The 20850-nt window shown below is 42.5% G+C and overlaps 1 protein-coding gene across 16 annotated transcripts in view; it reads right to left on the reverse strand.

The window, feature by feature from the left end:
- Window positions 1–2911: 2911 nt before the first annotated feature.
- LOC118019798 (mediator of RNA polymerase II transcription subunit 18) overlaps window positions 2912–20850 on the reverse strand; it is a 141226-nt gene continuing 123287 nt past the window's right edge. For all 16 annotated transcript variants that reach the window (XM_035019323.1, XM_035019321.1, XM_035019322.1 and 13 more), the window contains 8 exons: window positions 19590–20184; window positions 17861–18048; window positions 16191–16344; window positions 12859–12914; window positions 11637–11698; window positions 8430–8567; window positions 7741–7817; window positions 2912–4409 (listed from right to left, as the gene is read on the reverse strand). In XM_035019323.1, the coding sequence (XP_034875214.1) occupies window positions 4394–4409; window positions 7741–7817; window positions 8430–8567; window positions 11637–11698; window positions 12859–12914; window positions 16191–16344; window positions 17861–18048; window positions 19590–20184 (1286 nt within the window). In that variant the 3' untranslated portion in view covers window positions 2912–4393. The remainder of the gene's footprint in view (window positions 4410–7740; window positions 7818–8429; window positions 8568–11636; window positions 11699–12858; window positions 12915–16190; window positions 16345–17860; window positions 18049–19589; window positions 20185–20850) is intronic.

Genomic DNA, 20850 nt, shown 5'->3' on the forward strand with positions numbered 1-20850 from the left:
CAGGCTTTGGATGTGGCAGTTAACTGAGAAGTCACTGGTGACCTCAGGCAAAGCCATTTTATTTTGGATTTAGTTTCGATTTTAGTGAAGTGAGTGAATCTGGCTTTAGAAATGGAAAACAGTGTGGACAGACCAGAGGTCATAAGCCAATGTCAAGAAGACTATTCAGTTTACATCCACATAATTTTTCTCCACCTGTCCCTCATTTAGCTCAACTGCTTGGACTGTACAGGAATTTAAGTTAACATTAGAATAGATTATGTCAATGGAGTGTAGGAGAAGCTTAAGGTAGGGCAATAGGTTTAAGAGACAAAGGTCAACGGAAGATTGTTTTTTTTTTCTGGGGGTGGTGGTTAGGAAGGAGATAAACATTAAATGAATCAATACATGGTGTGTGTCTCTTCAGTACCAGATGGAGGAGAATTGAGGACGTTTGTCTCTGTCAGATGACCTCTACGCTTTGTTGGGGGAAGAAATGAACGCTGTAACACAAGAGACAGATGGAGCAAGTGGCCCAGGTTGCTGGCGGTTCCTGCTTTATGCTTCATGCCTCCTAGAGCTGAAATTGAATAGAGCCTTGAAGCAGTGGTTTAGGCTGTGTTTGGTTTCAGGGCTTGGCTTTTCTTTGTTGTACATTCTCAACTTACATAGGTGTACTTCCTATTCCATCCCCTCCCATTCAATATCCACTGTACTTACCTTTTCTCAGTCTCCAATCTCCTGGGTACTCCAATCTAGATCCATAAGGAGGCTAAATTCACTTATCGTTTCAGCAAACAATGAGCAATGTGCACCTTCTGTAGACAATGCTTAACCTCAAAAGAGCAATGGCAATTCGAGACCTCTTTGGAGCTTTGGGCCCTGTGGGATTTGGTTTTTGGAGGGCAAGGAGAAGGAAAATCTGGGAGCAGGTGGAACCCAGTGACATGAGCAGTTCTTTTTTTTAAGATTTTTAAATTTTATTTTTTTAAAGATCTATTTATTGGGGCGCCTGGGTGGCTCAGTCATTGGGCGTCTGCCTTCGGCTCAGGTCATGATCTGGGGGTCCTGGGATGGAGCCCCGCATCGGGCTCCCTGCTCAGCAGGAAGCCTGCTTCTCCCACTCTCACTCCCCCTGCTTGTGTTCCCCTTCTCCCTGTGTTTCTGTCAAATAAATAAAAAATCTTTAAAAAAAATTTATTATAATTTTTTTTGAGAGAGCAGCACAAGCAGGGGGATAGGGAAAGCAGGCTCCCCACGGAGCAGGGAGCCTGATGTGGGGCTCCATCCCAGGACCCTGGGATCATAACCTGAGCTGAAGGCAGATGCTTAACGGACTGAGCCACCCAGGCGTCCCAAAATTTAAATTTGCGTGTGTGCGCGCACAAGAGAGGGAGCATGAGTTGTGGGGAGGGGCAAGGGAGAAGCAGACTCCACACCGAGCTGGGAGCCCCATGTGGGACTCGATCCCAGGACCCTGGGATCCTGACCCGAGCCGAAGGCGGATGCTTGACCAACAGCCGCCCAGGTGCCCGAAATGAGCAGTTCTGACTCATGGTTTCTTTTCACTCTTGGTAAAGGTGGTGTACTAATCAAAGCCATTCTCTGAAGTGACAAGAGGAAAGTGAGTCATTTGGTGAGGCCACCTGGATTGAAACTGGGCTGCTTGCCCGAGGAGTACATGAGGAAGGAACTGTCCTACCATGCTGTCAGCCTGAAGTCTACCTATATGTGGTTCATACACAGTAAATCCTTGTAGGGATAACTGACTGGGATGCAACTGCTTGTCCTTGAATATAAACAAGGCGTGATTACATAACTTACCTTGACCTTTAGGAAGGGACTTTACTTCCCAGGTTCTTCACTAGTAACAGGAGTGTATTTCCCCTTACCTCCCAGATGAGGCAGGGGATAAATAGGATAAAGGACCTGGCGCCACAGCTGGTATACACCATGGGGGTGGGGTGGGATGGGGTGGTCACAGTTGGGTTTCCTCTCTCTGCAGCCCACTCTTTTTCCATATGTGTAAAGAGACAGAAACTTGACTGACCATACCTCTGGCTACACTTAATATTCTTAGTATTTATTTCCCCCTCATCTACTTCTCATTTAGGGGGTCTGGCAGTATTTTAGGTATCATTTATAAGCTAGCTTAAATCTTTTGGAATAAGGTAGAACATTAAAAAAAAAAAGCACTTCATACCAGAATAGTATAGTTTGGCTTTTTTTTTTAATTCTAAAATACTTTATAATTAATATTGATAGGAAGACTGATATACAACGCAATTATTTACTTTACAAGGAGATTCTGTACATCAGGGAAGCATCTTGAAGTACAATACACCCGATTTTTATTTCTTCTTTACATTATGATTGTGAATTGTTACTTACACAAAAAGGGAACACAAAATCCATTATATATATATATGTATATATAAAAAACACCTGAAAAGACTTGACCCCCAAAGCATCTTGTTTCAAAAGAACATGATGAGATGAAAGATGAACTAGAGTCCTTAGCGGCACATAGAAAGCAGACAAGTAGCTCAGGAAATCAAATCGTGTTTCAAACTTGGCACATTAAGGGAAAGCCAGGCAGCGGAAGAAGGGTTTGAAAAAGTCACTTCAAGTCACAGAGAATGCTGGTATAAGCCAAACAATCTCCGAACTAACAGACAGAAGTCACGTGTGTGGCCACCTTAAATACAGACCTCTAACAACTGTGTAGAACTGTCACTTTCCCTGCAGTCACACCAAATGTAATAAGCTTCAAGGAGCTGTGGCCCCACGATAGCTCCAAACCCACAAAGCATTTGACAGTAACTGAAAAATCTGAATACTTCCCTATTCCCCATACAAAGAGAAAATACTACCTTTTATGGTCACCTCACCTCCTTTGTTCTGACCGGATATTCTGATTTTTCAGTAATTATTATAGGGATATAAAAGCAGAAAACGAGGAACAGCTATGAACAGCTGCAGCAAAACAGGGACTGCAGAAGAAATCTATGAAACAGCCACAATTTTCTGAACATTAAGGGGAAAAAAAGCCACATTCATCAGTTAAATAGAACTATTTTTTTTCTTCCACTTAATATGGACAGGTATTAGAAGGAAACGGTGAGGCTGTATGGTTTTCAAAATAAAAACTCAAAGCAAATGAATTTTCTGTTTTAGGAAATCATATTAATATATATTACAAATACAAAAAGAGGTGGGGGCTGAGCCAAGGCCCGAGCACCGACGACACTGGCGACTGCTTGGCAGAGGAGGGGTGCGTGAGGTGGAAGCTGCCAGAGAGGGTAGGGTCAGCAGGAGGGAACTGGGAGAGCCTGGCAGGAGAGGGCCAACAGCACTGAGGAGAAGGGAGGAGGAGCGGGTCATGATTGTGTCCCTCCTACTTCCTCCTCCAGAGACCCCTTCCGGTCCAGCACCCCGTGTTCCGAGACCTTGCAGTGATTCTGGCTGGAAACGTGGGGGCCCAAGGAGGACGGCTGCTCCCACAGTCTTTCAAAACTCTTTTTTATGGATGAGGCTACATCTATTGGTCAGAATGATTTAGAATATCATTTGGTATGACGAAAGTACAATAGCTTATAAAATTTAAGCAATGAGTGAGTTTTCTGACAAGTTGGCATTAAGAATAAAGGCCTTTTTTGGTTTTGGTTTTGTATATAGAAAACATATATGCTTTCGCATTTTCCGAATTTGGCATCTAGTTGCAGCTCAGATTGTTTAATAGATAGGAAAAATATAAGTTTCCAGCACTTCTTCAAGATTTTTTTTTTTTTTTAATTTTAAAAATAAAACTCAGGATGACTTGTGCCAAAAGGTTGGACCATGTCAGATCCTGAGCTTCTCTGAGGCTGGACTGCCTGAAGAGGACTATACTGCTGTGTTATGAGAGGCATAGTGCGGTGCTTTCAATGGACGTGCCAGTGTGGTGTGGAGGCGTGCCCTGGACATGGGGGCCCCTTTGCCAGAAGGCTGGGGGCCTCCAGAAGGTTCTTCCCACCACCAGCTGGATTTGACAGCTGGAACTTGGTGCCACACAAGGGGATCTCAGAACCAGGACCGAGCAGGTAAGGCTAATGGTGCAAACTGTGCCCCAGCGCAAGCAGTCATCTTGGGGCGAGGGTGGCTGGTGAGGAAGACCCCTCAAGTATGCTGCAATATTACAAGGTTCAAGAGCACTGAAAAAGTGTTCGGTTTTGTCCAGAGCAGCACATGACCACCCATTCCAGTGAAATGCTACATTCATAGAAGTGCTGTTCGCCCCAGAACTACATCCCAGAGGACTCAATCCTGGCTGTGCTGGGAAGTGCAGAAATTCCTTTCACATCACTCTGGAGACTGAAGCAGCCAAGCAGCCCTGTGTTGGGGAGTTGTTTAGTTCCTCTCTCAGACTTCAGCATCATGGACGATGGTAGCTAAAACAAGATGAGCAAAAAGGGCCGAGTTATCAAATACTGTAGATTATTTTGCTGCTATTACACTCTCATTTTTCAAAATTGCCTCTCTGCTACTCTAATTCTACCTGACTTTTCTTCTTCTTTTTTAAAAGTAATCTCCACACCCAGTGGGGCTTGAACTCACAACCTCGAGATCAGATGCTCTAACGACCGAGCCAGCCAGGCGCCCTGTTTTCCTTCTTCTTTAATTGCTTTTCCTCAGAATGCTTTCCTGGTTCATTTTCCTCTGTCCATCCTTTAAATAAATTTTCCCCTTAAGAACCACTATCTTTTCTCATAATTTTCTACTTGAGGCTTTGCTTTCTCCCTGGACTCATATAGCCTGAATATCCAATTGTCTTCTATGCTTCTCCAACCACCTCAATGTGTCACAGGTTTGTCAAGCTCAACATACATAGTGTATTTTCCAGTTTGTTTACTGTCTGCCTTCCCCTTTTAGAATAAAAGCTCATTGGGCACCTGGGTGGCTCAGTTGGTTAAGCAACTGCCTTTGGCTCTGGTCATGATCCCAGGGTTCTGGGATCGAGTCCCACATTGGGCTCCCTGCTCAGCAGGGAGCCTGCTTCTCTCTCTCCCTCTGCTTGCCGCTCCCCTTGCTTGTGCTCTCTCTGTCAAATAAATAAAATCTTAAAAAAAAAAAAGAATAAAAGCTCATTGAGGACAGGGACTTTATCTTGTTCCAGGCTATATTCCAAGCACCTAGAACTGCTATCTACCAGGTAGTTGGTACTCAATAAATATTTGCTGAATAAATGTCCTAAAGTGTTCACCTCAACTCCTCGACTTCATAAACCTCAAAAATCATAAGTTCGAAATCTTAAGAGTCACTTGACTACTTCCTTTAATTCATCCCTGGAATCAAGAGATAACCCAATCTTGAGTCAATGCTTGAAATGTGTTTTTTTTTGTTTCTTTTTAAAGATTTTATCTGAGAGAGAGCACGCACGAGCAGGGGGAGAGGCAGAGGAAGAGGGAGAAACAGACTTCCTGCTGAGTGTGGAGCCCTGATGCGGGGCTCAATCCCAGGACCCTGAGATCACAACCTGAGCTGAATCAGACACTTAATCGACTGAGCCACCCAGGCGCCCCCTATGCTTGAAATGTTGTTCAAACTTCTCTCTTGCATTGTCATGATCACTTCCCTGGTTTGAGCTACCAATATGCTCACTGTGACTATCTTAGTTACTTCCTAACTGGTTTCCTTGCTGCTAGCTAGTTTCTTCAGCTTTCGATGTCACCTTCCACAGTTCCACCAGAGTTCCATCTGAAACACTCAACTCCAGTGGTTCCTGTGTCCTAGAATAACAGGCAAAGCTCTTCAGAGTGTGACCGTAACCCAGCGTGCCGGTCTCCTCTTCACCACACTGCTCCCATATGTCCCCTGCTCCAGCTACATTTTCTGTCACCCAGAGACAATGCACACTTTCTCACCTTCCATAGCCTTGTTAATGCCAGCTCTTCTGCTTAGAATGCTGCTTGGTAATGCTGGTTCTTTCCTTCCTTCCTTGTCCAAATAAATTCTTTCACGTGCTTTAAGATCTGGTCTAAGCATCACCTTCTCTATGACTCTTTCCTTTAATGTTGCTCACTGTAATACTTTATTACTATTATAATAACAATGAGAATGGCTAATACTGACATAGCCAGGAAATAGTAGAGTTGGGATACGAGACCTGGCAGATTCAAGATTCAGAATGACTGAGGCATTTATCATACTGACTGCACTATATTGAATAGTATACAGGTCTTTTTCTAGATTAGACCACAGCCTCCTTCCTGTCAAGTATGGCTTGTTATTTGAGTTCGTATTACAATGCCCCGGATAGTGTTATTGCTGTTCAAAAAATGTGCCTTCTCTACTCCTATCAGAGTTCAGTACAAAAAAATTCTGTAATTAAAGGAACCAGGGCACCTGGGTGGCTTAGTCGGTTGAGCATCCAACTCTTAGTTTCAGCTCAGGTCACGGTCTCAGGGTCATGGGATTGAGCTCCATGTCAGGGTCCGTGATTTGTGCGGAGTCTGCTTGAGATTCTCTCTCTCCCCCTCTGTTCCTCCCCCTGCTCACGCATGCTCTCTAAAATGAATAAATAAATCTTAAAAAAAAAAAAATAAAAGGACCATTTGCCTGTATTGTGATGGAAAAATGTTTAACAATATTTTATTTTCCAACTTTGCTTTTTATTTGCAAACTGTAATTGTCACTGTATCTTCCCTCATTTAGCCTCTTTTTTAAAGTTTATTTTTAGTAATTTCTACATCCAATGTGGGGCTTGAACTCACGACCCCGAGATCAAGAGTTGCATGCTCTTCCAACTGAGCCAGCCAGGCACCTCTGGCTTTTTATAAATGTTCTGAGAGTCACCTACACACTTCCACAAATTCCATTTGTAGCCAGCTGATTCTTTAGGTATTGGGTGGGTCCTTAATTACAACAGTAATTCCACATCAAAATACTTCTTGGTTTGTTTCATGAAGACAGCTAACTAAAATGAAATTTATACACTAAATTGGAAGATCAGCAGTACTAGAAATAACTGAAGTCAAAGAGGCTGAGGTCTTGTCTACCTTAACAACAATTTCCTCATACATACCCTGGGATAGTGAGGTGCAGGAAAAGAGCACCCAGGGGCTTTCAGTCAGTCATTCTTTTCTCCAGTCCTGGTTCTGCAACTTAATGAAACCTGGGCCTGTTTCATTTCTTTTTTTCTTTTCTTTTCTTTTTTTTTTATTTTTTATTTTTTTTAAAGATTTTATTTATTTATTCATAAGAGACAGAGAGAGAGAGGCAGAGGGAGAAGCAGGCTCCCCGCTGAGCAGGGAGCCCGATGTGGGACTCGATCCCAGGACCCTGGGATCATGACCTGAGCCGAAGGCAGACGCTTAACCATCTGAGCCACCCAGGCGCCCTCTTTTCTTTTTTTTTTAAAGTAAGCTCTACACCCAATGTGGGGCTTCAATTTACAACCCCCCAGATCAAGAGTCTCGTGCTCCACTGACTGAGCCAGCCAGGTGCACCTGGCCTGTTTCTTCATCAACAAAATGGGGATATTAACAAAGCCTCCAGGTTTATTGCAAGGATTAAATAATATACATAAGATACTACACTCAGTATAGGCATTTCCTACTGCCTATTGGTCCTCATCCCTTTCTCTTAATGTAGTCTTGCAGTCAGCATGCTGTGTCCTTTTAATGATGTCGCTGGAGTCCCGCCCATTGGAACAACTCTGGTATGCCTGTGTTGTGGTGGAGCTCTACTCAGCTCACGGTATTTGGGTCTTCTGGGTCTTACCGTGTAAAATGTTTGCTCTCTTCATGAACCTCCATCTCTGAGCTTTTAAATTCATTTAATTCTTTTCTTATGGCAGCCTGTGGAGTAGAAACAAAAATGTTTCAGCATCTTCTGTCTGCCATAGTATAGCTGTGTCATTTGCCATCTGTTCTCTATTGTGCTTAACTTTGTGAGCCATGGCAACCCACAGAGGGCAAGCCAGAGTGAGGAAAGAAGCCAGGTCCACACACTGAACCTGATACACACGTCGCCTTCCCCGACACCATTCATCTAATAAACCGAATATCCCCCCTTAAACCAAAACATTCACAGAGATTAAAAGAGATATTGCAGCTTTTATAGTTTCCATAGCACGTAAAAATGCTTTTCCTGTTATAAAAGTGAAATACAGGTAATTACTAAAATATACCACCCAAACTCTCTCCAACCAAACCTAACCACTGTTAAAATATGTTTTAATCTCCTTCCAGATTTGTGGACTCTGTGATATAGCAAAGGATTTTCTTTTCTTTTGGTTGTGGTGGTCGTGGTGGCTGTGGAGTCGTTACTATAAAGTTTTGGTTCGTACATCTTGGCATTTTCGTATCTTGATTAGAAATTTAACATTGTATCAAAAGTAAAAACTTTACGGTTTCCCCTTCTACTTAGTGTCTTACATTCTTCAAATAGAGAAACAAACAGCCACCTACCTTGTCAGCAGGGGTCAGTTTGGTCCAAGGTTTGTCAGCTCGTCGGTCATAATCTTGAGCATCTGTTACTTCCACATATTCATTAAACCTCAGGATCTTCCTGGCAAGTAGTTCAGCCACGGTTGGCCTTTGACTGAGCTGAAAGAAATGGAGCCTCTTAATTCACTATGCCACGAATTAGGCATCAAGGATGCATTCAAATTGCCTCTAACCCAGCGCTTCAGCCTCAGCGGCCCATTAGAATTACCTGGGGGCCTTTAGACACTACCGATTCCTGGGTCCATTCCCAGAGATTCTAGGTATTGGGAGGTTTTGTTTTGTTTTTAAAGCTCCTGAATGGGGGCGCCTGGGTGGCTCAGTCATTAAGTGTCTGCCTTCGGCTCAGGTCATGATCCCAGGGTCTTGGGATGGAGCCCCACATCGGGCTCTCTGCTCGGCTGGGAGCCTGCTTCTCTCTCTCCCACTCCCCTTGCTTGTGTTCCCTCTCTCGCTGTGTCTCTCTCTGTCAAATAAATAAAATCTTTAAAAAAAAAAAAAATAAAGCTCCTGAATGCACAGCTAAGACTGAGAACCACAGCTATAAACCAGTATAACCAGTATAACCAGTGCTTCTCAAACTTTAATATGCATACAGATTGTCTGGGGACCTGGTTAAAATGCAGATTCTGATTAAGCAGGTCTGAGGTGGGGCCTGAGATTCTGCATCTCTTGCAAGCTCCCAGGTGACACCAGTGCTGCTGGTCCGTGGACCACACTGTGGGTAGCCAAAGGATTAGGACTGTAAACTCATATATAATACATTAGAAAGTGAGTACATTTATTTTTTATTTTTTAAAGATTTTATTTATTTATTTGAGAGAGAGCAAGCACATGAGAGGGGGGAGGGTCAGAGGGAGAAGCAGACTCCCCGCCGAGCAGGGAGTCCGATGCGGGACTCGATCCCGGGACTCCAGGATCATGACCTGAGCCGAAGGCAGTCGCCCAACCAACTGAGCCACCCAGGCGCCCCTAGTACATTTATTTTTTATTTTTATTTTTTTAAATATTTTATTTGAGAGAGAGAGAGAGATAGCAAGAGAGAGAGCACAAATGGGAGGAGTGGGAGAAATAGGCTCCCTGCTGAACAGAGAGCCCTGACATGGGGCTCAATCCCAGAACCCTGAGATCATGACCGGAGCCAAAGGCAGATGCTTAACTGACTGAGCCACCCACGCACCCCAAAAGAACATTTAATATGAAAGCAATATCTAGTGGGTAAATGTAAAGGGTAAATTTCCTTTTAATATGAAAAATGCCTAGATTCGGTAATGAATTATGATTTAAGGTTGCACAATCAGGTAACCTACTCAATCTGAAGGCATCAAGTCCAGCTGTGGCATCTAGCTACTCTCTATCAAGAATGATTCTTCTGGGGTGTCTGGGTGGCTCAGTCAGTTAAGCGTCTGCCTTCGGCTCAGGTCATGATCCCAGGGTCCTGGGATCGAGCCCCTCATTGGGCTCCCTGCTCAGCGGGAAGCCTGCTTCTCCCTCTCCCACTCCCCCTGCTTGTGTTCCCTCTCTCGCTGTGTCTCTCTCTGTCAAATAAATTAATAAAATCTTTAAAAAATAAAAAGAATGATTCTTCTGTTCCTGGAGAAGGGAAAAAGTGGAAAATAAAGAAGAAAATGTCTAGATCCTTGGCTTTTCTGGGGGATTCTTATAAGTTTTAAGAAATATCTACAGAATTCAGGCCAAATCAGAATCGATCAGAGGCAATTATAAACTGTTATGGTGGGAAGGAAAGGAAAAAGGGATTAATCCCCGAGCTTAAAGCTAACATAGTTCTGGTACAGAAAAGATTCTACCCCATTTGATCTGGGACCAAGAACAAAATCCCGCTGGTGTTCTTCATACTTTCCAGGTATCACTAAGGGTCAGTTCAGTTCCTTCGGATTAGAAAACCACAAGTTTGCCAGGCAAAACTGAATGATATACACTCCCCCTATTACCGTCTCTATATTTCAACAGGTTTTAGAGTCTACATCAAAATCCTAGGTTTACCAAATAAAAGGTCAGAATTTATGCAAACATTAATGGGGCACCTTCCTGTGCCAGGCGTTCTTTAAATAGTAAAAATGAAAAAAAAAAAAAACATGCTCTTGATAATGCTGTGTTGTTTTCAGTATCTGCATCATGGATTCTATTTTCACAAATTCATTTCTTTTTATTTTTAAAAAATTTTTTTAAAGATTTTATTTATTCAACAGAGAGAGACACAGCGAGAGAGGGAACACAAGCAGGGGAGGTGGGAGAGGGAGAAGCAGGCTTCCTGCTGAGCAGGGAGCCCGATGGGGGCTCGATTCCAGGAACCTGGGATCATAACCTGAGCCAAAGGCAGACGCTTAATAACAACTGAGCCACCCAGGCACCCCTTCTTTTTATTTTTTAAAAAAACATTTTCTTCTTTCTTTTCTTTCTTTTCTTTCTTTCTTTCTTTCTCTCTCTCTCTCTCTCTTTCTTCTTTCTTTCTTCCTTCCTTCCTTCCTTCCTTCTTTCTTTCCTTTCTTTCTTTTCTTTCTTTCTCTTTCTTTCTTTCTTTCCTTTCTTTCTTCTTTCTTTCTTTCCTTTCTTTCTTCTTTCTTTCTTTCCTTTCTTCCTTCCTTCCTTTCTTTCTTTCTTTCTTTCTTTTTCTTTCCTTCCTTTCTTTCTTCTTTCTTTCCTTCTTTCCTTCCTTTCTTTCTTTCTTTCTTTCTCTCTCTCTCTCTCTCTCTTTCTTTCTTTGACAGAGAGAGACACACACACAGCGAGAGAGGGAACACAAGCAGGGGGAGCGGGAGAGGGAGAAGCAGGCTTCCCACTGAGCAGGGAACTGGATGCGGGGCTTGATCCCAGGACCCTGGGATCATGACCTGAGCCGAAGGCAGACGCTTAACGACTGAGCCACCCAGGTACCCCAAAAACATTTTATTTATTTGAGTGAGAGAGAGAGAAAGAATGAGTGAGGGGGAGGGCAGAGGGAGAGGGAGAAGCAGACTCCCTGCTGAGCAGGGAGCCTGATTCTGGGCTTGATCCCAGTACGCTGGGATCATGATCTGAGCTGAAGGCAGAAGTTTAACTGACTGAGCCACCCAGGTGCCCCAAATTCATTTCTTTCTAACCAAATAGATCATTCAAACACAAGATATGTAATTAGTAGACAGACTGAAACCAAACACTTGAGCTACGTACCTTTCTAGTGAGCCGACGTTTAATCTCTCGTTTTTCTGCTTGCCGATCAGCTTCATTTTTAGCTACAGTCAATAGTCCAAGACAAAGAATATTACTTCAAAACAGGAATTTGCATATCAAAGTTTTCAGCAGTTACAGGGCAGATATTTCTTATAGGCTCCAAGTCAGAATAAAATACTAACTTTGGGGATGGCTAATCAAGACAATTTTCTTGTTAACTGGTAATAGTTGAATACTTAAAAGCAAGAGTCAGCAACACTATGGTACCAAATCCAGCCAGCTGGCTATGTTTTTACTGCCCATGAGCTAAGAATGGTCTTTACATTTTTAAATGATTATATATTGAATGGCTTGGTAAGTACCTACATAATAGCTTCCTTTTGCTTTTGGCCTGCAAAGCTAAACATTTACTGTGTGCCCCTTAGAAAAACTCTGCAGATTCCTGCTCAAGAGTAACCATCAAGAATGAAGAATGGAGATCACACTAAGTTTCGTGTGATATGTCTATAAAGGTTCCCAAGTTTAAAATTCACTTAGTGACTAAACTGTATGTATCCACACGGTGATGAGAGAATAGGGGATGGACTAGTCAGACTGAGTGTGCCCACAAGTGATTCTATGAAGCCTAATCCTCTCAGTGTGGAGGCTTTTAGGGGCAAATTTCACCCTAGAGTCTGGAAAACGGAATCAAATGTGTATTAGATCACAATGCTATTTTAGGAAGTTAATTATGAACACAGAAAGAAAATGAAATACATGTTGCTGTTTCATGACTTCAGATGTATGAAAGTCTTCAGAGATGGAAAAGGCATCTGGGCCTTGCTTTGGGCCCCAGCCCCCAAAGTCCACTAGGAATAGGAAGGTCCCCTCCAAATGCACAGCCACTACCTTCCCCGAAGACAGAGAAAGTTCAGCAGCATCTACCACATGCTGTGAAATCCTCCCACATGGCCAGGGCAGTCTCATGATACTGTGAGAACATTAGAACAGAATTTTCTGGCGGTTCCCAGGACACTAAGCAATACCACAATGATATCTTGTAAAGGAAGCTCGGGGGAATTCTGTTCCTTCAGGGGAAAGGGTATGAGTGGTCCTTCCTGGGCTGGTACACCCACTCCTTGGCCCTTGTAGAAAATGCTTCTCTTCTCTAGCATGTATATTAAAGTCAGAAATATAAAGTCTGAGAAACTCTATACAACTTTATTCCCAGAGCTGGACTCACGTTGTAGTATATTTCGCTGTTCTAGTTCTTCTGGTGTTGGTCTTTGACTCAGCCGTCTAAAAAGGAGATAAATAAGGGTATTGTCCATGTTAAACCTCCCAATCCTGCTTATAAAGATTTGTTTTGGTCTCAGTTTATATTAGCCCCTACATTAGCAAGAAAGCAAGAGGTTTTCAAATTGTTTTGGTATTTCATTTGTTTCTCTGTTTATGAAACAATTCTCATGTTTAAAGTGTTAATACAGATACTACAACATAAAATGGAATTGTACATGAACAGGAGGCCAAAATTCCAGTTCTAGCTCTGATATTAATGAGCCCTGTCACCACAAAAAAGCTCAGTTAGATCCTGAGTGTACTCATCTGTAAAATGAAGGTTTGGACTGGACTGTTAGCTCCCAAACAGATTTGCTGAAGGAGCACAGAATTTCAAGGCATATTATAGAAATTCTGATTCAGAAAACCAGGCATGAGGACTGAGATTTTCATATATTTTTTTTTACAATCCTTCCCACATGACTCTGATGTCTTTCTTTTTTCAAACCAGTGATTTAGCAACCACTGGAATTTAAGATTGTCTCTTTTGAAATGATATTCTGTAATTCTATGATTTTAACTTCAGTTCTGTCTGAAATACTGATGAAGTTTCTCATCTAATCCACAGTTCTGAGATGTTACTCACCAACGATAACTTGTCATCTCTGGAATCAGACAGTTTTTCACTTACCACCTTTGATTTACACTTCAGGCAGTATTTGAACTGCATGTGATGCAAAGTAGGAATTGAAGTAATTTTTGTGCCAGCACTGTTTGTTGAAAAGACCATGAAATTATCTTTGTACCTTTGTCAAAAATGGGCTGTACATATATGGGTGGGTATATTTCTGGACTCTCTTTTCTGTTCCGTTTATCTTTATGTCAACACCATACTGATTAGGGTTACTTTAGCTTTCTAATACATCTTCAATCAGATTGTTAGTCCTCCAACTGTTTCTTTTCCTTAGTTGCTTTGGTTATTCTAGTGTACTTTGTATTTCCATAAGAATTTTAAAATCAGCTTGCCAATTAAAAAAAGCCTTCTGGGGGGGTAGTTTGATTGGAATTGCATGTATTGATATCTTAATAATACTTGACACTTCTGACCCATGACTATGGTATTTTTATTTATTTAACTCTACTTTTTTTTTTTTTTTTAAAGATTTTATTTATTTATTTGCGAGAGAGAGAATGAGAGACAGAGAGCATGAGAGGGAGGAGGGTCAGAGGGAGAAGCAGACTCCCCGCCGAGAAGGGAGCCCGATGCGGGACTCGATCCCGGGACTCCAGGATCATGACCTGAGCCGAAGGCAGTCGCTTAACCAACTGAGCCACCCAGGCGCCCTTAACTCTACTTTCTTAAGCATTATTTTATACTTTGCAGTGTACAGGTCTTACACCATCTTTTGTCAGATTTATCTGTAAATATTTAAAGATGTCTGAAGCTACTGTTAATTGCTATTGTAAATGTTAATCTGTTGTATTTTTAGGTTCCAATTTCAGACTGTTCACTGCTGGTGTCCAACAAATTCTTCTAAGAAGACTATGACTCATGGGCGCCTGGGTGGCTCAGTTGGTTAAGCGACTGCCTTCGGCTCAGGTCATGATCCTGGAGTCCCGGGATCGAGTCCCGCATCGGGCTCCCTGCTTGGCGGGGAGTCTGCTTCTCCCTCTGACCCTCCTCCCTCTCATGCTCTCTGTCTCTCATTCTCTGTCTCAAATAAATAAATAAAATCTTTAAAAAAAAAAAAAAAAAAGAAGACTATGACTCATGAAACAACACTCAAAGATGAGCAACTAGCTCTGCAGTGAAAGAAAAATAAATCTACTATCAAAGATTCCCATTCTTAACTAATTTCTATCCTTGATGCTCTCTGGCTGACACTCAGAGGGCCACAGTTCTTCATTAAGATTGCTATCCTGGGGGCGCCTGGGTGGCTCATTTGTTAAGCGTCTGCCTTCGGCTTGGTCATGGTCCCAGGGTCCTAGGATCGAGCCCCGCATCGGGCTCCCTGCTTAGCGGGGAGCCTGCTTCTTCCTCTCCCACCCTCCCTGCTTGTGTACCCTCTCTTGCTGTGTCTCTCTCTGTCAAAAATAAATAAATAAAATCTTAAAAAAAAAGATTGCTATCCTGGCCAACAGTAAAGACAGGTGTCTGAGGCAGCAAAGGAGAATATGTCTTAATTAATGGACATCCTAAGTTAATTATTTTGTTAAGAATATGCCAAGAGTTCCACTTCCTTTTCCTCACTCTACCAAAAGAAACATCTGAGTGGTTCAAACACCCATCTATATACCTGGACTCTATGTAATGACATGTGTAGGAAGCTGGCCTGTATTCAGCTTCTCTATGCTTTTGTTTTCAGCTGACTTGAAAAATATACTAACACTTTGGGGCGCCTGGGTGGCTCAGTCGCGGGAAGCCTGCTTCTCCCTCTCCTACTCCCCCTGCTTGTGTTCCCTCTCTCGCTGTGTTTCTCTCTGTCAAATAAATAAATAAAATCTTAAAAAAAAAAAAAAAAGGAAAGAAAAATATACTAACACTTTGAAAGAAGGCAGTTACGTGGGACATGTGAAATAGATACAATGGAAAATATGAGTGTGATCTTTAATTGGGTTGGCATCTCGTAGTTGAGCAACTGGATAAATGACAGAGGAGTCTTGCTGTCCTGGGAAGCGGGTGAATTCTCTAGAAACTTAAAAAAAATTTTTTTTAAAGTAAACTCTATGCCCAATGTGGGGCTTGAACTCACCACTCACAGATCAAGAGTCACATGCTCCACTGACTCAGCCAGCCTCTTTAGAAACTTTTTAAAAGCACTATTTAGGGGCACCTGGGTGGCTCAGTTGGTTAAGCATCTGCCTTTAGCTCAGGTCATGATCTTGGGTTCCTGGGATGGAGCTCTGAGTCAGGCTCTCTGCTCAGCGGGGAGTCCGATTGTTCCTCTATCTCTGCCCCACCCCCGCTCATGCTCTGTCTCTCTCTCAAATAAATAAATAAATAAAATCTTAAAAAAAATCAAATAAAATAAAAGCCATATTTATGTCTATCTTGTGGGGTAAAGCTGTGAAATATGTCTATTGCATGGTTTAAAGCTCCAAGAGTCATTTGGTTCCTTAATTTCCAAATTCCTAGAGGATACCCAACTGTGTAGAATGTGTATTTTTAAAAATTATGTGGTTTCTAAAAATTAAAAAAGAAAAAAGATAAAAGTGAATGCTCCACCACAAAGTAAGTCTCTAACACACCTAATGGCAAAATCAAATCAAATCAGTCTTTTCTAAGCCAAGGCTTACCGGATCAGTGTGTTCCCAATCTGGTGCCGTATTTCATTCCATTCCTCTTTGCTTTTCCGAGGCCAAGAATTCATGTTCAACTCTGGTTCACTGAGTCTGTGGTTCAACTTCATTGCCAGTGTGTCCTTCCTCTTCACTTTGTTGGCCAGAGCACCTTTGTGTAAGGGAAAGAAAAAAAAGTAGACGCTAAGGCTCAACCTCACCCGGAACTAGGCAGGAGTCTGAACAAACAGTATCGCATCTCCCAGCTAACGGAGAGGTGGGGGTAAAGTAGAAGATGTCTAAAAACCTAATTAAGTCAGATGGACTCAGCTGGCCCAAAGATATCTTCTCCCTTCTATATTCCTCTACATTTCTTCTAAGTAAGAGTTGCTAGAGGAGAGAGAATCTAAACATGGGACAGCCCTCTGAATGACAACATAAAGGCATTTGCACTAATACATTTCGTAAGATTCCTACTTTTTTTTTTTTTTTTTTAAATAGGCTCTATGCCCAATGTGGGGCTTGAACTCATGACCCTGAGATCAAGAGTCATATGCTTTACCAACTGAACCAGACAGGAGCCCCAAGATTTCTATTCTTTTTTTTTTTTTTTTTAAGATTTTATTTATTTGGGGCGCCTGGGTGGCTCAGTCGTTAAGCGTCTGCCTTCGGCTCAGGTCATGATCCCAGGGTCCTGGGATCGAGCCCCGCATCGGGCTCCCCGCTCCGCAGAAGCCTGCTTCTCCCTCTCCCACTCCCCCTGCTTGTGTTCCCTCTCTCGCTGTATCTCTCTCTGTCAAATAAAATCTTTAAAAAAAAATTTAAAAAAAGATTTAAAAAAATAAATAAAAAAAATAAAAGATTTTATTTATTTATTTGAGAGACAGAGAGGGAGAGGAGAGCACAAGCAGGGGGAGCAGCAGAGGGAGAAGCAGACTCCCCGCTGAGCACGGAGCCCTACATGGGGCTTGATCCCAAGACCCTGGGATCATGACCTGAGCCGAAGGCTGACGCTTAACCAACTGAGCCACCCAGGCGCCCCAAGATTCCTATTCTTAAAGCTGCCTTCCCACTTGGAGGAATCAGGATCCCATTATCTGCAGATCTATGTACATAAACATGGTTTTTTTTCTTTGCCCCATGGACACAGTAAGTTCATGAGACTAAAGGAGAGCATCCCTATATCTTTTTAACACAGCCCCAATATCAACTTTCTTCTACTCCAAATTCTTTAATACCATCAAGGTGAATAATTCTTTGATCACAAAGAGATAAAAACCTGCATGACTCTGGGTGCCTGGGTGGCTCAGTTGGTTAAGTGTCCAACTCTTGATTTTGGTTCAGGTCATGATCTCAGGGTTGTGGGATTGAGCCCCGCATCAGGCTCTGCACTCAGAAAAAGTCTGCTTGAGATTCTCTCCCTCTCCCTGCATGCTCTCTCTAAAATAAATAAATCTTAAAAAGAAAACAAAACCCTGCATGACTCAATCTACTTGGCTTGCTCTCACCAGCTCGTCAGAACAAATGGGAATAACAGGGACGAGGCTCTATCACAATGGCTTCCAATATCAGTTAGCCAGATGACTCGATGGGAGAGGGTGACTGTTCCCATTTATCTTACACTTGTTAACACCAGGAAGTCGCTTTATCGATAAAATAATTCTCTCCTTTGCTTTTCCCTTTCTTACTATGATGGCTCTCATCTTCATCCTCTTCATCTCGGTATTGAATGGGACCTTCTGAATCAGAGTCACTCTCCTTCTCTTCCTCTTCCTCCTGCAGACACTGTGGTAGTTCAGGAACAACTGAGGTAGATGCCGCATCTTCAATGAATGCAGATGGGTGGCTTTGTTCCTCTTCTTCTTCATCGTCTGGACTAACAAATTAACATAATTATATTTTCCTTTCAGAAACATAACAGGTAACTCATTTGCAAGGCAAAGTACTGAATAACTATGGAAAATTCCACGAGTGAAATAATTTATCCCTTCCCTTAACTTTAAGCATCTTGCTAAGAAACTTTTTAGCAGCTATTAATCTAAAAGGCTCTGGACTCAAATCCTAGCTCTACAACTTACTCATTAGCTTATAAGTTATTTAACTTTTCTGTAAATGTGAATGATACCTACCTGCTAGGCTTGTTGTGAGAATAAAATAGATAAATTCTAGAATGTACTAGTGTTTCGCACACAGGCCCCTGATGATCTACATGTGAGATGCAAGTTTGTTTTGGGCTGATTAAATGAGAAGACCACACAGCATCTAACACTGTGCCTGGCTTATGGAAGATACGTAATAAAGATATTTAGCCCACTTATTTCCCTTGGTTTAACAACGGGGTAGGACAAAATGATAATCTAATCCAAGAAGCAAAGAGAGATGACATTCTTCCCCCCTTTCCACTCTGGAGGTATAAAACTGTGACTTAAGTCCATCTGGAACTCCTAAACTGTCTCTTTCCAGGATGTAAAAAAAATTAATACCGGCAAGTACAAAGATCATGGCCAAGCAACTAAGCAGTATGTGGCAACAACTCTATAACAATTCTCCAACTTGCAAATCTCTGGCAAATCTCCAACTTGCCAAAAAGTGTTAACCTTCAGTCACAATTTGTTAGAATTTTAAAAAGGCAAGGTGTTCGGGACAGATGAGGGTGAGAACAAGCTGGCCAGTTCCAGTTTATGAGGCTGGAACACTGACTTATCTTTCAGAGCTCCCTTCTTTTTCTCTAGACTGCTCTCTGTCCCTCTCTACCGTGTTTACGTGCCAGGCACCATGCTTTCAGATTTGTCTAATTTCATCCTCACGAGCCTATGAGGTAGGTATCATCCCTGTTTATGGATCCGACAACTCAAGCGCAGGAAGGTTAAGTAACATACACTACTGCAAGCTAGGAAATAAGAGGTAGAGCTGGGATTTGAACCCAGAGTTATCTTACTCCAAGGTTAATGCTCTTAAGCACCATGTTACACCGACTCCCTTGTATCATATACAAAAAATAGAGTAGTTTTGGGGCGCCTGGGTGGCTCAGATGGTTAAGCGTCTGCCTTCGGCTCAGGTCATGATCCCAGGGTCCTGGGATCGAGTCCCGCATCGGGCTCCCTGCCAGGCGGGGAGCCTGCTTCTCTCCCTCTGCCTCTGCCTCTCTCTCTCTCTCTCTGACTTTCATGAATTAAAAAAAAAAAAAAAAAAGAGTAGTTTTAATTATCAAGTACAAAGGCTTGTGACTGCTATGGAAACTGTTATAAAAATCAGGAGGGTAAATAAAGTCCAACTTCTAGAACATGTCTTTATTTGTTGTGTATTCTTACTTTAAATTTAATCACATTTTCTTTTTATCAATAATTTTTTCCAAGAAAGGCTACCTAGAATACAGAAGAGGAAACAAAAGGCAAGCTCTTTATTAAAGGCACTCACACTTTCAGCATTTCAATAGTGACGGGAAGTGACCTGGTCCGACCCAGGGTGCTGCTGTCCTCAGAAAAGTTGTCACTGTACTCAAAAAGCAAGGAATGAGCTCTGTGAGAGCCCTCCAAGGGAGGAGTCACGGGAAGTGGGCTGGTCAGGGCCTGCTGGATTCGGATATGCAGTGGGAGTGGAGGCAGCCTACAGGGCACAGGCGGCTCCCCAAAGCTGTGCTCCAACATCCTCTTGGGTACTTCCTTTTTCTGATCTTCCTGCTGGGATACCTCCTGGCACAGGTTTAAGGAAGGTGGGAACTCATTTTCTGGCACAACTTGAAAAGTCTTAGCAAGGAATGGAGGGGACCGTGGGGGTTCGGGAGGTATATGAGTAGGCAGTGGGGGGGATGGAGAGGGAGGTGGGATCATCGACAGTGGTTCAGAGCCCACAGAGCATGTGTTCCTTTCTCTCTGATCACTCGGTGCTTTTGTGGTGGTGGCAGCAGCAGACTCCGAGGCGGGTACCAAGGTTGATGGAATGCCTCTCTTAGGTGGTAAGGGGGGGGATGGTTTTGATAATGTACCGCTGTTTATTGTTTGGGACAGTTCGGCTGGAAAAGAGAGAACAACAACGCAGTTTAAGATGGCTTCACAAATGCTCGCCCAGGGCCTAGATTAGAACTGAGCTTACTCTCAGCTTTCAGGCAAATTATACCATTTCATGGCTTTGCCACAACCTAGGTATCTCCTGTTAAAACAAAATTTATATTTAAGTATCTAGAAGGCCTAATAAATGTACAGACATATAGGAAGACCACTACCTTAATACCCTGATGAGAAATTTCTTACTTCTTTGCTCTAATACATGACTTTTTATGACTTGAGGTGGATAAAGTTAATATGATGAGATAAAAAATGTGGATAATAAGTTCTTTTGTCTAACAGATTCCATTAAAAATTTTAACCATGCAGGTAGCAGTAAAAAAACCCAAATACTATCAGGCATTGTTACCATAACTTGATAAATAATGACATCTAGATATCCCAGCTCTGCATTATAAAATTATCAATAATGAAATCCTGAATTTTTATAGCAAATGCAAAGGCCTTTGAGGAAATCAAAGTGCTTTGCTATCCTTGACTTTGGATTCTCCTTATAGAGGAGGTTATCTTTACCAATTTACAGAAGGAAAAACTGAGGCCACAGAAGTCAGATAACCTGCCCAAGATCATACTACATACAGGCAAGGGCTGGGCTAGTCCCAGGTCTCATTGTT

This window comes from Mirounga leonina, unplaced genomic scaffold, assembly GCF_011800145.1.
Source record: "Mirounga leonina isolate KUSES-001 unplaced genomic scaffold, KU_Mleo_1.0 Mir_173, whole genome shotgun sequence".
Lineage (NCBI taxonomy): Eukaryota > Metazoa > Chordata > Mammalia > Carnivora > Phocidae > Mirounga > Mirounga leonina.